This window comes from Camarhynchus parvulus, chromosome 2 (assembly GCF_901933205.1).
Source record: "Camarhynchus parvulus chromosome 2, STF_HiC, whole genome shotgun sequence".
NCBI classification, from domain to species: domain Eukaryota; kingdom Metazoa; phylum Chordata; class Aves; order Passeriformes; family Thraupidae; genus Camarhynchus; species Camarhynchus parvulus.
In genome coordinates this window covers 104,844,808-104,859,505 of record NC_044572.1, presented here as the reverse complement: position 1 = coordinate 104,859,505, position 14,698 = coordinate 104,844,808, and the positions used below count along the sequence as shown (strand labels likewise).

Here is a 14,698-nt window from a genome sequence, read left to right as displayed (position 1 = left end):
AATGAAACATGAGAGATTTTTCTGGTGTACAGATGGAAGGAGAGGAAATTATATTAAAAAATAGAATGTTTCTTATTGCTGATCTGCTTTAAAGCTGTGTGAGCTGCTAGTATTAACGGTAAAACAGAAGGAAAAACAAAAATTAACCTATTCTAGGGATAGGTACTGTTGCACTTAGAGCTGTAGAAGGCAAACAAAAGACAGATCTCATACAGATCCTTCATTTTGGTGTATGGTGTGAAATGCTGTTCCACATTCAACTGAGAATCAAGGGCAGAGTTAAGTCTGCCTAAGTATCTCTTCTATCCAAGGACTCCCTACCTTTCAGTGCAATGAAAAGGAAGAAAGTGAGAATGGTTGCAATAGAAGTCTATTTAGGTTCTTGTATACATCTTAAAACCACAACAGGTTCTCAAAGCTTCTGCAGGTGAAGAAAAAAAGTGCAAGCTCCTTTCAGTACTGTTTTTTGCCTGCCATCAACAAAACATAGATTTAAGACAACAAATAGGGCCAAAAAAAAAAATCAATTTAGACTACAATATCCTGAGGAGAGTGGGAAGGGCAGTAGTAACTGGTCTGACACCTAATCAGAGCAATAAAATCCTTCTTACATTCCAGCTCTAGGCCCACTATCAACAGGGTTGTGGGCCTCAGAAGATACCTTGCAATAATGAAAAGTTAGGAAAGAAGGGACTGTGTATATAAGAAGCCCAAATCAGAAGTTTGTGAATAAAGTAAAAGCCTACAGTCTTGCATTTTATGAGTTCCTTTGCTTCTCATGTGTTATTTACTTGAAAGAAACCCCTCTGATACAAAAATACTTATTTACATTTCTATACCTTTAATGCAAAATCCTGCATGGTTTGAAATTCTACAAAGACCCAACTTCTATAAGCCTACTTAAAACAATTATAACTATTATAACTGAGTGGAAACACACCCTAAATTGTTGTCATCATTTCTTGATTCAGAAGCTGGATGTTTTCTTGAGTCTTGAGACTGCATGCTCTCTGAGGCCTGGCTCATAACTGTATTAGTGAGGGGAAGATTCAGTACACTCTGGGACTCCTTGCAAGCGGTGAAGGAAAACAAAGAAAAGAAGAGTGAGAAGATATTGGATTTAAAATTAGAAATATTCTCAGTTGGCACATAAATACTCTGAAGACCCATTCAAATCAAAACATTCAAAATTCTGAAAAATCATAGAAGCTAAGAGATGAAATTTGGACCAGAAGCTTTAAAGAAATCTTATGGAAACTGAAAAAAATCATTCACATGCTTGGACACAAAAATATTCTTCATACTATAATTTTCATGGTAGTTACCAACCAAAACAATCAAATAATCTCACCTGAGTCACCAACCAGTCTCATGGCCAAGAAACATTTTTTAATGTCTTAGATTTGACTACGGCACAAAGGGAATTTATCAGACCCAAGGATTTAGATCACTGTACTAACAAAACTTGAAAGGAAGAACCATGTCTCTACCCTCCTCCTCAACCCCCCCAGACAGGTCAGCACAGTTGTATCTCTTCATGCTCAAGTCAGTAAAGACTAAGCAAAAGCAAACCAAAGTGAGCTTACTGGAACTCAGAATACTTTTGCAGTATTACTTAATTTTACTGCAAAAGAGAAAACCACTGTTTTTGTAAACAACTGGCCCAAAAAGTCAGTTATGTAAGAAATTTGGGAACACTTACAGATTCCTCTTCAACACTAAGTCCAATTGTTTCTGCAACGACTGCAGCCAAGTTAAAAGATGGCTTTGGAACAGGGTATCCTCCCACTCTTGGTTTATCTTTGTGAGTAGAAAGAAGATCACAATAAGCTACATATGCTTTATAATACCTTGCTTGATTCACAGAGATGGTACAAACACAGAACAAAAAAGATCACATTTTAAAACTGGCATTTATGGAAATAGTTTGATCTCTGTCAGATAAAAGTCGTATCTGGAAGCAGTAAGTGGCAAAAGAATTTCTCATGAGGGCAAACTGCTGTATCAGTTTGATACAGAGAAATATGTGTCCTATTTGAATAATACAGCTCCCCAGAATTAAAAATCAATGTATAAGTTGCTTTTTGCACTCCTGGTCCAGGGCACAAATAGTCTGATAAAAGCATGTAGAAGAGAGATAATGTGTATTTATAATACAATGCTTGTCTTGCATATTTCCTTGCATATTTCCATTATTTTTCATTTGTTTTTCATCAGGAAAACAACAGTTTCCCTTCTTTGAGGGGTTTAACATTACTCAGTTCATTAAACTGGGGCAAGATAATAATATTGGAAAGCACAAGAACAGCAACCACCTCAATCTTGACTTGCAATAATTATTCATGCTGATTCTCTAACATTATTTTAAAAGGTTTGCACTTTATTAGGTTTCTGTGTTAAAAAAGGTTAAAGAGATGAAACCTCAGTTTTACAATATTTTTGCCTTATGTTGAATGGAATTAGAACTAAATCTATTAATACACTTACTTGGAACAGGGGACAGTTGTGGATCACAGGTGTCTGTCACTAGTATCTCTCCTCCATGGTGAGTGCTCACTTGTGTGGAAAAGAGTGGAATTTTTCCAAACTCTAGGATATGTGGAAACATTTTCACATGGTGAAATTAGGTATCCTGTTGCGATAATTTTGCATAGATACAGACAATGACCCAGATCTTAAAAGCATTTAAATGCAAGATTTAGTATTTCAGTAGATCCAGCAATGTAAGCACATCTGATAATTTGTGATAGTAATATGTCCAAATAAAAATAAAATTATAAACATTTTGTATTAATCCTTTTTCCCACAAATATGATCTCAGCCAGTCAGCCCTAAAACACTACTAACACAAAACAGACCACCATCTAATCTGACCACATAAAAATAGTTATTCAAGCTGTATTTGGCCTGTTAATAGGGCAATAAAATTATTGAAGGATAAAATATCCAAGGCAACAATGTTCTGCATCAGCTAAGGTAATAAAAAGGTGAAAAAACTGAGATCTGAATCATGACAAACATATGCCATGCAGTTCTTTCTACCTTGATGACCAATAGCTTTTCAAAGCCATTAACTGTGATAGGTATTCACACCACTTACATATTAAACTTTGGATTCATTTAGTAGCTCTATTTTTAATACAGAATATGGAGAGAGATAGGTATGCTTAGAAAGGAGAAGCTACTCACAGAACTAAAAATTTCAATTGCAAAATAAAGGGCATGAATAACCAGCCCACCCTTTTCATCCCACAGTTATCCTATTTTTATTCTTGGGGAGAGGCTTTTAGTCAAGACTAATACTTAGATGTATTCATACTTAAAAGATCTTTTTTATGCCACAAGATAAATTGACGTGGATTATAATATTTCCTGTGTGTCAATAAAATACTAGCACAAAGTGCCTTATTTCACAAAAATACTTCCCGTAGACAAAATAGATTAGAGTTATTTCTATGACACTACAGAACAAAGTCTGGAAATTAAATGCACACAATACTTCTGAATTTAAGACACAAAACAAATGCAAACAGTGTAGAATACAGACAAAGAGAGATCATGTCGATATCTACCAGTTCCAGTTACATTACTTCAGTTGCAGAATAATTTCAGAACGTGGCAAAATATCTATTTCACTCTCCACTAGGTGGTGACATTGCTGCGTACACAAGTCAAGCCTGAACAGATGCTTTTTCAGCCAATTTGCAAGCAGAGAAGAAACATAGGCTGGACAACTGTTACATTTGCATGTGCGCATGGATGAATAAAAGTAGAAGGTTGAGATAAGTTCTGAGCATATCACTGATATAACAGTTACTGCTGTAGACTTTTTTCCCTGGACTCATGCATTATCACACAAAAAGAGAAAAAGCAGAGCAAAAAAAAGCACAAGGGTTGTTTTTTTTTTTTTAGTTTTTGCCCTTTGCAATCAAGTTTATACACTATCTTTCTCTTTAGCCCTTAATTAATTACAAAAAAAAAAATACTCTTACCACTGTTGCTTTCCCTAAGTTCCAAATCTGGGGTTCTATGTTCTGCATATCGGACATGTCTATTCTCTTTTTTTCTTCTCATACGATTAACGACAGAAAATGAAGATGTTAGAACTGGAGAATCTGGAATAATTTCTTCTGCCTCCACTGCTTGCTGCTTTTGCATCCTGGAGACCAAATCAAGCGGTCAAGTAAAAGCCCAAGTCAGCAAGATGAGTTTTCACTTCAACAAGCAGGACAACTACACAGTATACGAGAACCCAACAATTCTGGAAATACAGCCACCTCAATAACATTACACTGTAAAAAATTAATACTCAACCTAGTTTTTAGATACATCTAACAAAAGATTGACAATTGCTCCATCAAGCCCAAGAACAGCATACAACACTAGCTGTTCACATTTGAAGTCAACACACAACTGCACTACGGAAACCCTTTTTCCCAGAAGAAGGTATGTACTGTGGAGGTTATGGCTTGTCCTCTGAAGCAGGTGCTTCTTTTGTTAAAGAATGCTGAAATGGATGGATCAGTGTCTCCCCCCCGTATGGAAATCCCTGTACATCTTCCCAGTTTATGACCCTGAGATTGGCTGAGTTGGTTAGAGCATGGTGCTGGATAACACTAAGATCCTGGGTTCAACCCCTGGATGGGCCATTAGCTTAAGAGCTGGACTTGATGATCCTTGTTGGGTCCTTTCCAATTCAGAATATATTCAGTGATCAGAAATACTGCCTTGAATACAAAATAAAAGCTTTTGGAAATTTTTAAATAGTACCGAATAGCACTGTATTCAAAGTAATCCCCCTCCAAAGCATTGATGTTACCTCTAACTCAACTCAAAAAGGTCTTCAGGGAATAATGTAAAATAGCATGGAACAAAGTAATGTAAAATACAAGATGAGTTATGAAGTTTACCTTCTCTCACACTGTCCGCTCTAGCAGCCTGCTGGAGAGTCAGTATATAAAAACTGGTGTAACAAACAACAATGTCTTTTCTTTCCAAAAATTCTATCTATACATAGTGAGGAAATAACACAAAAAAGGACTGATTTTGGATCTTTGAATTTAAAATAGTTTGTTTAGTATTTCACAAGGGGCTAACTGCCCTATGGTGGTAGCAGTGAGATGTGGAAGAGACAGTAAAAGAAAAGCACACAGAAATCTAACTCAGCCTGCTTGGTCATCTTCCTGCAATTGCATTTTCCCTTAAGATTCTCAAGAGAAAACACAGGCCAAAAGATAATTTCCTAACTATGAAGAGAAGGATATAAGGTTTTGATTTAAGAGAAGAAGAGGAAATACAGATAAATTTTTGCTTGCATTGAAGCTGAACCACAACATCTTATATAAAATAAGGTAATGGAAAACTTTAAAAAGCTGTCTGGCTTGAGACAAAAAGCATTTTTGCAGTTAGGCTTTTTACCACTAGTAACTTTGAACCCTTAATGACAAATACTGATGCACTGATGTTCTTAAGTCTTGATGAATCCCTTGTGTGATTTTGTAATTCCTCTTTTCTAGCACATTTACAAAGAAAGCACTGGAAAACTGTATTATCTACTAGCAATATCTTAAGACACAAATCAAAATAAACAACAGAGCAATATATTAATCAATTTACTTTGCAAATTTAAGTTAGCTGTTACAGTTCTCTTTAAATTTATTGGCACACATGGCCTTGTTTGACAAATGAACCTACTAAAAATATATTTTTCTGCACCTTACTTCTATATAAACCAAGAGATAGTTTCTACATCCCATCACAGAAAAAACCATCAAATGAAGCAGCTGCCATACATACTGTACATCATAACTATGTAATAAATAACTTCTGAATCACAAATTTATCTGAGACCCCAGGAGAGGTTTTTGCAGAAATTTCCTTGCTGCTCCCATCCATGCATAATGAAATCTCAATGTCATAAAGGATCAGATAATACAATTCTTCTACACTTCCACTGATTTCACGTATATGGAGAATTCTCAGATTTTTATTCCTAATATTATAACTTGGTTACAAAATACAGAAGACTGCAAAAATCTGATTTCATATCATGCAGTAGAAACAATCTGCTACTTTGTACCTACAATGTGATGATATTATATCAATCTAAGTTGCTAATTCTAAATAAAGTACCATGACTATAGCTCAACCAAAACAACCAAATGCAATAGTATTAAAACTGCAGTTCCATCCTTGTAAATTACTGTTCATCCACTCAACTCTGCACTTATGTAAATGATCACCTGACATGCAAAGTTAATAATGTATTGTGACATCGGTCAGCTTTCCTGCATTGGCCAGAGATTTTTAGTGGAAGCTGGGGTCATGAAGTATGTTACCCCAAGAAAATTAAATGCATACATAAAAAAGAAAGGACAATGAAGGTGCAAAGATGGGAGACAAACCAAGAAATACAAAGGAATAGGACTACAGCCATTCTGAACTGAACTCTAGTTGTTTCACTCCCTACTGAAAGAAATAGACAAGAAATAAACCACATGCATAAAAAACCTTCTGTATCAAGTCCACACATCCTGTCCCATTTCTCCCAGGCATGTACACAATTTAGTCATAGATAGGGAAAAGTGAGATAAGTTTCAGATGATGTCAGACCACAACAAGAAAGGAACACTGCCTTGCGCAGTACACCACATTCACATATTAAACACAACATTAGATGACACATTCTTACTATAGCAGGTTAAAATTTCACAGTCAATTTGCAGCTCATTATTTCTATGTATTTTTTCAAAATTTACTATAGTATTTTTCTTTTTAAATTGAAAAATTATAGTAAGTTTATTTTAAAAATTTATTGCATGATCCTGGGACTTTTTGACTAAAGTAACTACTTTTCTGAAGTCTTAGTCTAGGAGGAGACAAAAGGTAAAGAGGCAAACAAGGAATAAAAGCATGAGATGTAAGGCTTTGCTATACACTGTGATCAGAAGTCAAGCAAAATTTCTATGATAAATTCACTTCTTCGAGTTTAACTGCCAGTTTAAAACAAGATGCACACAGATAAAAGAAAATAAAAATCTGTACAGTAGAAGGCAGCTGGGCTTATGTTGTTATGTTGTGGCAGTAGGCTATCTTATCACAGTCTATCTATCAGAAAGAGGAAATAAGATTTAAAGACTTCAAAGCTGATATTTATATTCCCAGACATTTGTACTGAGGAATGGGGGAATATCCCAAACAACCCAAAACTTACTCTAGCTCCTTCTGTAATTGCTGGAACTGCTCAGTTAACTTTTTATTCTCATCCTGTAAGCTGTTTTTTTCATTCACTGAAATTTATAGAAAAAAGTATTAAAAAAATCAATATACACATGTTAACATGATAATCTTGTCAGGTCCTTGAAGGAAACAGAACAAATTGTAAAATGTAATACCATACACTTTATCTGTGGTTTACAAAAATTAAGTTTGAAGCTAGTCACTTAAAAAGTAGTAAAATGACATGTTAGAAAAGGCAGAGGTGACACAATTACTGTATCACAACATTAGTTCTACACAATCATTAATTACTTTTGTCCATATACACACAAGTGAGACTGTGTTGTAAAGATCAGTGAATTGCTCACTTGCCTCCATGGACAAAATTGCTACCTTAGACTAAGGATAACCTATGAAATACAAAGCAATTTGAATTTTGTTTTAGCCACTAAAGCAACCATTAAGCTTTTCTCCCATGCTGTCTCAAACTAATGTAGTGATAGCTCCAACTCTTGCGTCCACTTTAATTTTTATGTTTTTATTTTGTTGTTGTCTATTTTGCCTCTAGATTCCTCAAATGATCTTTTTCATTGTTGTACAGATCTCAACCCAAACCCACAGGAGCCTACTGTTGTGTCACAGCTCAAGATTTGTACCTAATAAGTGCCACCTTGATTTTAAAGGTTCAGAGCTATATTTAGAGATTGGCTGTACCCTGTTTGCTGTTCATCATTAAACTCACAACTCAGAATAATTTTATGTAAGTGCTCAATATTAGATGTCCTTGAAACACTGATATATTCTGTATTAGCATAGCATTTCCATAATTTAGTATTTCCATATTTTAATTAAGCACCAAAAAGCTATTTTTGTTTGGCATTTCCCGTATTTTAAATCTCATTTAAGGACTGCTTGTTCTTGACAAATAAAGACAACTAAATGATACAAAATAATTAATGGTAAAGATACCATAAACCTTCAAAAATTCTGTCCTTTATTATTCTACGTTTTATACAACCAATCTTGCCAAACTCTCTTAATGAACGCATTTCTGTCCTGCTTGTGTATCACCTGAAACAAACAGTGTAATTTGTGTCACATGTTCTATTTCTTGATTTCAAAATGAGCTGGCTACAAGCTGCCTGGTATAAAGCTAGTTTTTGTGGTCTCAGTTGGTTATGTGACAGTTATGGGTTTATTGCAGTTAAAGTCCAAGACCAACTACAGGACACAAGCTGGACCCACTTCTGTCTGAAATTGATACTTTGCAATCACCAGTTCCTTTTGAAGTCAGGGGTTTCTTAGGAAAGCTGGCAATCATTCTAGCTGTAGGAATAAACAGAAGCAGTCACATTTTATCTAAAGTAGCTACTTTACAGTGTAAGATTTTCCACGTCAGTTCACTTTCAGTATCAGCACTTCAATCTAAGAAGGTGGGTCAAATGACTAGTCACTGGTATGTTACATATTTTCAGACTGTACAGTTAAGTATCCCCTGACTGAACTTTTTGGGCTTACTAAACACACCACATATAAATTATATCAAGTTACAGGAATTACTGGAGAACTAGTGTACAAAATAGCATGTTTTGTCTTCAAGCTTGGGGATAAAACTCACTAAGCTCAGTTATAAGTTTGAGATTCTGCTGCCGGATATTTTCAAACTCTTGCTGCTTCTTTCTCATATGTTCTTCGGTTACAGCACAGCGATCACATAACCCCGCTCTCAATCTACAATAAAATGAACAGAAAAAGGTCCTTCTGTTAAAAAATATTGCCATGCATGAAGCAGATACCAATGTTTAAGAGACCTTTTGAACAATGAAAACCAGAGAACTTCTGACAACTATGCAGAACACCACTAAGTACTGTGGTTTGATATATTCACATAGCAATGTTTTGAGATTTCTGAACGATCTAATACTATATGCTCTAACATTTGCATAAATGATTGTAAGTACTGGATACTTCTAAAGCAACATGCATTACTTTATATAATAAAGTGGTGCATGCTACACCTTGCCACCGAAATCCTTTGTAAGGCATCCTACTGAAAATACTGTTGGATATAAATCACCATTTTATGTAAAGTTCATTCAAGAAAATACAAATAAGCAAATCACTAAATAGAATTACTACCTCATTTAAGAAGGATATGTACTGTCGTTAAACAAAATAATAAAATGAAAAGAACAAATAGTAATTTCACTCTTAACAACTGCCAAGCAAATGTGAAACGCTTTATCTTTATCTAAGCACCAATAATTTGAAGTGGATACAAAAGTTCATGAGAGGTGTTGACTCCACTGTCTCTAATAGTTCAGATTAGCTGTTTAAAACACATCCATGATCAGAAAAGGACTGGTTAGAATCACTCCATCTTACCTGACACATTCATTCATGCAATTAAATATGTGCTCATTTTATAGTTGATAAATGGAATGTATTTATTTCTGGTACACAGCAAAAAGTTAACAGTACTACCAAAGTGAAAACCAGACTCTCTTTTGCCTGCTGAATAAGAAACCAGTCAGTCAAAAGTTCTGCATTGCTGATGCTACTACATCAAGTATTAAAAAATCTGAATTAAACAAAATATGTAACTTTCCAATTTCACAGCTGAATATTGGAAGTAAAACCCATACTTGCTTATTGGTGTTTTAATATTGTGGAATTACGGCAAGAGTAAAATACTGAAATGCCTTTTCATACTAGCTTATCTCAATGTGTAACAAACACAGCATTACAATTTCCTTGTATTAAGTCAGTTGAAATACTTCTTTTGTTTTTTACAACGTGAGTAATTAATCTGCTACAGGATTAGAAAGGTCCGTCCAGACCATGAATGCCTCTCTACTTACATGGTATGAAAAGTTTATTATCTGCATGGCTACAAGCTTATCCCTAATGTCTTTCACAGAGAAATGGAGGTGAAAATAAAAGTAGAGTATCACAGCTCAGAATTAGAGGTAACTCTGGAATAGTGGAAAACCATTCACTATGTTATGATCTCCTTTTCCTAGAAAGCCTCTGAGAGCCTATTAACAGCAAATTTAACATATACTTTCCAAAACAGGTATAGTTTTTAAAGAAGGAAAAATGCACTGTAATTTCATGTCTATTAGTTTTGCTTTGCTGCACCAGATTAAACAGAAACAAATTAGGAAAAGGCAGAATGGATCAAAATGTGAGGAGAACACCTAAATCCAAAAAAAAAGGTAACAGACAGAACCTGTGATCAAATTTAGGGAAAACAGGCAATTGGTAAAAAAGACCCCCTCAAACTGAAACATTTCCTAGTGAGTTATTTTATTAGTTTCACAGCATAGTATAGCCTTTGGGTTTTGTACTTGTATTACATCTTGATCAATATAAAATTTAACTGTACAAAGATGGATACAAAAGAACAAAGCTGAAAATGTCTGTTTGCTTCCAAGTTGCTCTATTGTAACTTCTATTGAAACTGAACTAAACAAACTAAGCACTTTGAAAATAACAATACAACAGAAATTGTTGTTTATTTTTATTCATTACTGATTTTATGTTTAATTATATAGATGAGATAAATAAATATATATGTTATATATTTATTGATTGCTCTTCAGAAAAATGTAAATTCTACACCTTTCTCTATAACACACTATTTGGATTGCATTAGAAAAGGACTGGCTTACTAAAAAAAAAATCAATAATCTCACACCAAAACACAATAAACTCAACTTGCAAAGGTATTCAGAGCTACTCTGCAAGCGCAAAATTCAGCAAACTCAAAAGCCAGAAGACACTACTTCACCTGTCTTCTAAAACCTTGATAGTGTCATGAAGTGCTTTTTGCTGTTCTCTGAGCTGTTGGTTTTTGGTATAGAACTCTTCAAGCCTCTCTGCATCCCTGAAAAGAAAAAGAGGAAAAAATAGTTCTAGCTTTAAATTGCAGTAATTACTTTTTCACTAGAGAATTTTCTCAGGCATATTTCTTTCATATCCTTGGGAAATGTGCTTATCGTCAGCACAAATATTATGTTGAAGATACACAAAGCTAGTGTTTCTGCTTAATAATAATTTGCAAACGACAGAGGAAAGATGCAGCTAGTTTCTAATTCATAATACAGGTGATCTTCTGTTATGTCTGATTTTTGTTCAGGTAAAAACTAGAATTAATGACAGTCAAGACATAAAAGCTAACAATGTTTGAGCAACAATCTTAGAGAACAAACTGAAACACTTCTCTTCCACCCTACTGCGTTGTGGAGCAGTGGGGAATCTAATGGGAGCTTTCACAATCATTTTTTTCTTTTTCACAGGTCATTTTGTTCTTGTCATATCAGTGACTAAATTCTGCAGTGTGGGAAACCACATTAGGTTTGGAAATCTCTGAAAAGTCTTTAGTTCCATTAGAGGTTTACTTCCTCAAGAAGAAATTCTCTATGGAGCATGTATTCCCATAGCATGAATGAAGATAAAAGAAGTCTCTTTACAAAACCCTCAGAAGCAGTTCATCTTGTAGAAAATACCTTTTCTAAAAATCAGAATGAATTAATTGACAAAGAATATTTTCTCCTTAAAAGAGCTAAGGAAAAATAGTAATGTTAACTCCCCAATTTCAGCTCCCTTTCAATGTTGTTATCAGATCACAATATCTCTTCAAGATGCATGGTATGAGTGACAAGACACGATTATTTTCTACAGGGATATTAATGTTCAATAAAAGCTAAGTGCCTAAATCTGCGTAACATGACAATGACTAACTTCTGAGAAATTCCCAGTTCTTCTTTCTACCATGGAATCCTTTGTATATATCCATGAAAGCAGTTGGTTGTTTTCAGTGTGCCTGAGATGGATTATTTGTGGAAGTCATGAAACTGGCTCATGAAAAGCTGTTAAGTGCACACACACACTAGGAAATGAAAACATATTTACTAACTTGATACAGTTCTTTTACACAAATAAACTTTTAAATTGGCACTATCCCTTTATCATACGTTTAGCCAACCACATTTTCGCATTGCTGGCATTACAGTAGTTCAAGAAACTAGCAATCATAGGTCATAAAGTGAATGGGACAGCTGGAAGCTTCTACAGCGTACAATCACAAGCATATTTTATTTATCTTCAAATTTAAATACAGATGCTTCATTTTTCTGTACTATCACACAGACCCACATAGGTCATTCCAACTGCATATTCAACCTATAAAACAGTTACATGCAAACAGCATGAGGGACCATTTAAGGCTTGTACTTTTACCTGGGAAACTCAAAATGTTGAACTTTTCTTACCTCAGTTCACTAACCAAGTACAGCCAGGCCACGGCAAAATTCGAAGTCTGACAAAAGCAGGCTGTATTTTCCTGATGTTTAGGACATTAAAAAATCCCTCCAACAAAAAACTAAAATCACAAATAATCCCCTCATTTTTTCTTTATGCCACCCACAGGAGGCTTAAAATAGAAAATTTAAAAATTTTTTCTTGTCAATTAGATGTCATTCTATGGCATTAAGTCACTTGCAATAAATAAGTAAGATACTAATGTACACTAATACTGCATGCCTTTCACCTAAACCCTGTAAAATGCCCCATGAAGACAGTAAAACAAGAGAAGGAACTAGGCTTTTGGTTGGGTTTTTTTTCCTTAAAATTCCAGTGCACCTGATAAACAGGACAGACTCTTTGGCTATGAAAGTGCTGCATAATGGCCAGTCTCTGACCTAGGGTTTACAAGTCATTAGTTCCAATGCTGGAGTGGGATACAAAATAAGGTGCTCATTGTCAGCTGATTACCAAGTTTGAAATACTAAACCCCAGGTATTCAGATGCAGCAAGGAGAACAAGACCTCCTATGTAACAGTACTGTATCCACAATGTGGCAGCTGTAGAAAGATTCCAACAAACAATGATTAACCTATTTCGTACGTGTGCAGTCACAGCACTGATAATATTTCTCATCTAGAAAATGGACTGATCAATTTAAGATTACAGAACATGGAAGCAACTTATGATACAGCAGGCTAATATCAAAAGTAAGAGATAATTTCATCATTTCAGAGTAAAAATGAGCAACTACTTAATTTATAAATTATAATTAAGAAATAACACACCCTGTAGAGAGCTCTGTAAATCTTCAGACAACTTTAGCTGAATTATTAAAGTAAGCAGAGTTTTTTACATCTCTAAAGGAAGAATCCATGAAACCTTAATTGATCTTACAAGAATTGCAGCTCATTATTGGGACTCTGACTCTCCTTTAATAAATTAGATCATTAGGATGAGTACTTACAAGCATCTTTCCTTTTTCAACTTAGATATTTTCAGCTGTAAGCCTGAAAAGTGGAAAGAAGAAATTACATGTTAGAGAATTCTGATTTTAAAAAATCAGTGAGACAATAAATTAACTCCCTGTTCGCCACTGTTATCTGCAAAGAGAGACAAAAAATGTCAATAATCTGGAGAGAAAAAGGTTCCTCCTGGACTTTTTGAGTGTGTTCTACAGGATCTTGGAAACAAATATAGTCATTGTGATCTCCAGGAAATAAGGACTTAAGCAAACACACAGATTTCCACTTACACAAGTAAACAAACACCTTTGTGAAATAACCACACATGAAAAGCCAGCACTGTCAATATATTTTCATTGACTATGCCCACATAAGTAGCATAAAATATGTTCTGTGTGCACATAAATTCATAATACAACACTGGAAAGAAGCATCCAATCACTGAACTGAGAAATGCTTTACAGTGTATACGCATAAAGGAAACATTAAAAATATGTGATTCAAGGCTTTAAAGCACAGAAGGACAACATCCTTCTTTGGAGATGTGTTACCAGACTCCCTCAGTCAAAACTTCCTTGGACTATCTGAAGGTGAATTGAAGAATGACATTTCATCTGTGGCCTTTCTCCCCCTAAGAGTTCTACGCTCCTAACTCTATATTCTGAGCAGAAGGAAAAAGGTTTTCAAATACAACTGATGTTCTCAGCAGAAGTGGCCAGCTGACAGCCCAGGGGACAGAACTCTCCAGCCAATCTGCTTGAAAGGTTTTGGGTGCATTTGTATCTGCACAGAGACAAGAGGATATTTGTGCATGAAACAATTTAACAAGCGAGACACAGTGCTATGGAAATTTATGTCATATTACCCACACACAAGCTGGCCACTCCTATTCCAAATAAACAGAAATAATCAGACCCCCATGACAAAACAATTTCTTAAACAGAAATCCCAGAGATACTTTCATATCACATCAGAAAATAACATTTCCTAGCATAGTTATTTTCTTCTAACTATAAAAGGTTGCTACCAACTTCAGGTTGAACATTAGGTGTCTTGTAAGCTCTCATGCAAAAGTATTATGCATTTAGGATAGCAAGATAAACTTATAAAACCAGAACACTTGTAAGAAAACTTCAGACTATTTTGAATTTTAGCCTAAATACAGAGCTGATACTACATTTTACTATAGAAAATGTAGGTTAAGGCAG

General features: G+C 34.9%; 1 protein-coding gene across 3 annotated transcripts in view; it reads right to left on the bottom strand.

The window, feature by feature from the left end:
- The window catches only part of RBBP8 (RB binding protein 8, endonuclease), a 40,519-nt gene that overhangs the window by 12,600 nt on the left and 13,221 nt on the right, over window positions 1-14,698 (bottom strand). For all 3 annotated transcript variants that reach the window (XM_030971878.1, XM_030971879.1, XM_030971880.1), the window contains 8 exons: window positions 13,493-13,535; window positions 11,012-11,107; window positions 8,837-8,949; window positions 7,214-7,289; window positions 3,993-4,159; window positions 2,488-2,589; window positions 1,703-1,800; window positions 941-1,068 (listed from right to left, as the gene is read on the bottom strand). In XM_030971878.1, coding sequence (XP_030827738.1) covers window positions 941-1,068; window positions 1,703-1,800; window positions 2,488-2,589; window positions 3,993-4,159; window positions 7,214-7,289; window positions 8,837-8,949; window positions 11,012-11,107; window positions 13,493-13,535 — 823 coding nt within the window. The remainder of the gene's footprint in view (window positions 1-940; window positions 1,069-1,702; window positions 1,801-2,487; window positions 2,590-3,992; window positions 4,160-7,213; window positions 7,290-8,836; window positions 8,950-11,011; window positions 11,108-13,492; window positions 13,536-14,698) is intronic.